The following is a 3962-nucleotide window of genomic DNA, read 5'->3' on the forward strand; positions in this document are numbered from 1 at the left end:
TAAGCTGTGGTGCCAGCTTGAAAGACCACTTGTCTTGTTTAATCTCATAAGTTAGGTCGTCAGGTACGCTTCGATATCATCTCTCTCTGTGAGTTTTGTCAGTTTAACTCGATCAGCGTCTCGATCATCCTTGATTGCTGCAACTTCTCCTTGTTTCTGCAGTCCTTGCACTAGTCCTTGTAGAAGATGCATTTGCTGCTGAAACTCTCTGGCTCGTCGTTCTGCTTCCTCTGCTTGTCTCTGTCGCTCCTCCTCTCGGCGTTGTCGCTCTTCTTCTAAAGCTGCCTCGCGTCGGTAGCGGTCCTCCGCCAACTCTTGGTCACGTCTGTTCCTGTCCTCGATCAGGAATTGCAACATCTGAGTCAACGGCTCGGGTTGGTTGCTGCAAGTCATCTCGTGGCGTTTGGCTGTCACGGTTCCGAGCTTCTGTGGAATGATCTGGATCTCGTCCTGAGAGATCCAGATCTTGTTCTTGACGCTGCAACCAAGTGTAACAGACTAGCCTCTCTAGCCTGTTAGTGAGGGAACTATCCTGGATCTTTTTAACAGTGATATATATGACTTTTTAAGCAACAACAATACTAGTCCTACTTTTATACACCAAATAAAAGAAACTTCTGGAATTGTCTTTCCAAGTCCTTACTAAATTCTAGAATCATCCTGCAACACAACCACAAACCACTAAATTACTGAACTTTAACACTTAATAAACCATAGTAAATTCTAGAAGTAGTTCTTGATAATTAATAAGTCCGTTACACATGCACTTGGTGGGTCAATGTCTTTCGCTAAGCGTATGAACGGATAATAATGCCGTTCATGCATGGCAACAACCGAGCAAATTCAAGTTGATTTTATAGAAGATAAATATGAGCGACGAAAGCAGAAGCATAAAGATCATCTCGATCTCGAAGAGCTAAATAGAGCGTCAGCCACTTATCAGTTGCCGAAAACATTCCTCATGATGTAATGCATGACTTACTAGCTTACGAAATGAGACTGTTGCTAACTTGCATATTACAATACCCATACTTAATGATCGCTTAAAACGATTTGACTTTGGGTACACGGAATCTTCTGATGTTAAAAACGTTGATATTTAGGTTAAACAATCGATCAAAAGATACAAGAACTGAACACGTGCACACATTACATAATGCACACATTACATAACATAGAATGTTCTAGAACTATAGCTAAGATAAGTAACACAAGGAACACTGAGGACCATTACTGTTCTGCATGCCCATCATACCTCGGAGCATTTCGTAACGACTCTTACCCAAGGGTAGGTTTCGTCAACATGTCGGGACAGTACTCGATAGTGATGATGCCTTTCTCTAGGGCCTCTCGAATGCGAATGTCAATATGCTTTGTTCTAGCATGAGAAACGGCAATTGCACCTTGGTTGTCTTCCATAATTAGGATAGAGGTCATTCAGCAGTTTTAGATCCAAGTGGCTTCTTGAATAGCCATACTCAGTATTCAGCTTCTGAGGAGGACAGAGCAACGACTGGTTGTGCTTTACTCGTCCAGCTAACAGCTCCTCCATTCATTGTAAATAGATTCCCAGTGGTTGATCTACGAGTATCTAAGTCACCTGCCCAATCAGCATCGGCATAGCCTTCGAGGTGCTCTGTTGTGACTTGGTGTAAGTAAGACTTACTTCGGTCGTACCTTTTAGGTAGCTGCGTTGAGATGAGCTTTGAGCAGAACTTTGAAACCGCTCCCACTGCCTGTGAGATATCGGCGATCGCAGCATACAGGAGACTTCCAACAAGCGATTGATACAGGGTCTGGTCTACTTCTTCTTTGCTTACTCCATCACTCTTAGCGAGCCTCACATTAGGTGTTGACACGGGGATAAGCACCAAATCTTTTGAGAAGCTTAAGGATGTACTAATACGATCACTATCTTGTACCACGGTGATTCCTAATAGGTAATGCAGGGGACCCATATCCTTCATTTTAAAGCGATCTGCTAGACTTTGTTTCAATTTCTGCATTTGATCTGAATCACTGCTCATTAGGATCAAATCGTCTACATACACCGCAACAACTGTGATACACATGATCGGCTGTACACAGCAAAAACTGATATGTAAAAATGACGTCAAAACAACATACTGTTACCATTAACCAAAAAATCCAACTGAATGTTAATAAATTATGACAATGTGTATGTTCAATGTACATTTCGCTACCTGTCATAAAATTTTAGGCCCCCCATGAGATTGGGCCCCCCCCGGGCCTAGAATTTTAAAATTTTAGGCCCCCCCATTAACAGCGCAACAGCGGTAACATTATGTGACAGTGCATTCTCAAAATACACCAATACAGTCTTCTATGGTCTTCAGTCTATGCATGCAGTGCCAGTTACTGAATGCAGCTCTCCTCACACACACACATTTCATGCATGTACAGTAGTACCACTGGTCTCACAGCCATCACACTGCACCATGTCATTCTATGACCTCATGCAGCACGAAGCACATAGGTGCCAACTGTCCCGAATTGGTCAGGACTGTCCAAGATTACCCTTGTCCCGAAAGGAAACTGCTATTCACCTCAGATATCCCGGATTTTAAGGTTGCTGCTTCTGAGCTGGGTTACTAAGCTCCAAAAGGCTTATTAAGCCTGAAACTACTGCATGCTATAATCTTCAAACAATGAACAAAAACAGCTTTACACAAGAAACTTAGTTTATATAGCAAGGGCATATGAGAGAAGGGCATATGAGAGAAGCGCCCTTACAGTCTAATAAGTGGGCGGGGCTCACTTGCTTGCATTCTTATTACATGCATGTACTGTGATTCCACCATAGATACAACAGTTTCTCTCTTGACTTCTATAATCTATGATTCCACATTACTTGAGAGCTGAGCCAGTGATGCTATTGGAGCATCGGATCCCCACAACAATTTACATCTTCTATGTATGCAAACATGGAGGAAGATATGTATTGTTGTCTTTGCACTGAAAATTGTGTGCTTTATACTTTATAATTATTGTGAATTCACAAAATTTTGCCTCCTTTGGCGACCAGCCGCTTGGGGATAACGCTGCCATGTTTTGTCTTGAAATTTGACTGAGAAAGTAAGCACAAAAAAGTTGCAAATATGGCGATAGCTATGCACAACATCGATTGTCTTACAGGCAGATCCCACATTGCAGAGCTGCATCAAAGCATTTAACTCTTATAGGTATAAGCATGAGTAACTTGAAAGGTAAATCTTCCTTCACTTTGAATTCCATGATAGAATAATAATGCAAACAATTTTGCTACTTTGATACAGAGTCTTTGCATGCATGCAGTCTCTTTGATGCTTTGTAACTAATAGAGCTAACCTTACCATAATTCTTTGACTTCGTTCTATCATAGATAAAGATTTCTGTTCGTTTATCTATGGTACTATCGTGCAGAAAAGAGGGGGGCCTAATCTCACAGTGGGAGGCCTAGAATTTTAACAGATTGGACCCCCTGGGGGGCCTAAAATGGGGGGCCTAAAATGTTAACATTCTAGGCCCGGGGGGCCCAAAATTTTATGACACCGGGTCAAAGTCTGAATACCTGTATTATTTGCAACATACTATGATCCAAAATGAAGTTCAATTATGCCCATAAAATAATGGTGATGACCACTTTTAGTAAATGACCACTTTTAGTAAGAAAAACGGATCAAGCTCCCGTGGATACATCAGAGAAAAAAGTCATACACAGAGCTAGCAGTAGTATAGTAGTGTTAAATGGGCGTGGCCTGTCCATATAGGCTCCGTCACTACTTTCAGACGATCGTCATCCACACTGTTGCAGGCTGTGAGTCTTTTGTTAACATAGCAGGCTAAGGGTAGCTATCAGAGAATGCTATCCGATGGGCTAGAAACCTTCAATCAAACTTTCTATCTACGACTTCCTTCATCCTTTCGTTGTGACGTCATAGTTTTACTGAGCATAAACCAGG

General features: G+C 41.9%; 1 protein-coding gene across 1 annotated transcript; it reads right to left on the reverse strand.

Moving 5' to 3' along the window:
- Nucleotides 1-1478: 1478 nt before the first annotated feature.
- Nucleotides 1479-2072, reverse strand: LOC135336366 (uncharacterized). The gene has a single exon (XM_064532129.1). The coding sequence runs from the start codon at nucleotides 2070-2072 to the stop codon at nucleotides 1479-1481; it is 594 nt and encodes a 197-aa protein (XP_064388199.1).
- Nucleotides 2073-3962: the final 1890 nt, after the last annotated feature.

Source organism: Halichondria panicea, chromosome 5, assembly GCF_963675165.1.
Source record: "Halichondria panicea chromosome 5, odHalPani1.1, whole genome shotgun sequence".
In the NCBI taxonomy this organism is placed as follows: Eukaryota; Metazoa; Porifera; class Demospongiae; order Suberitida; family Halichondriidae; genus Halichondria; species Halichondria panicea.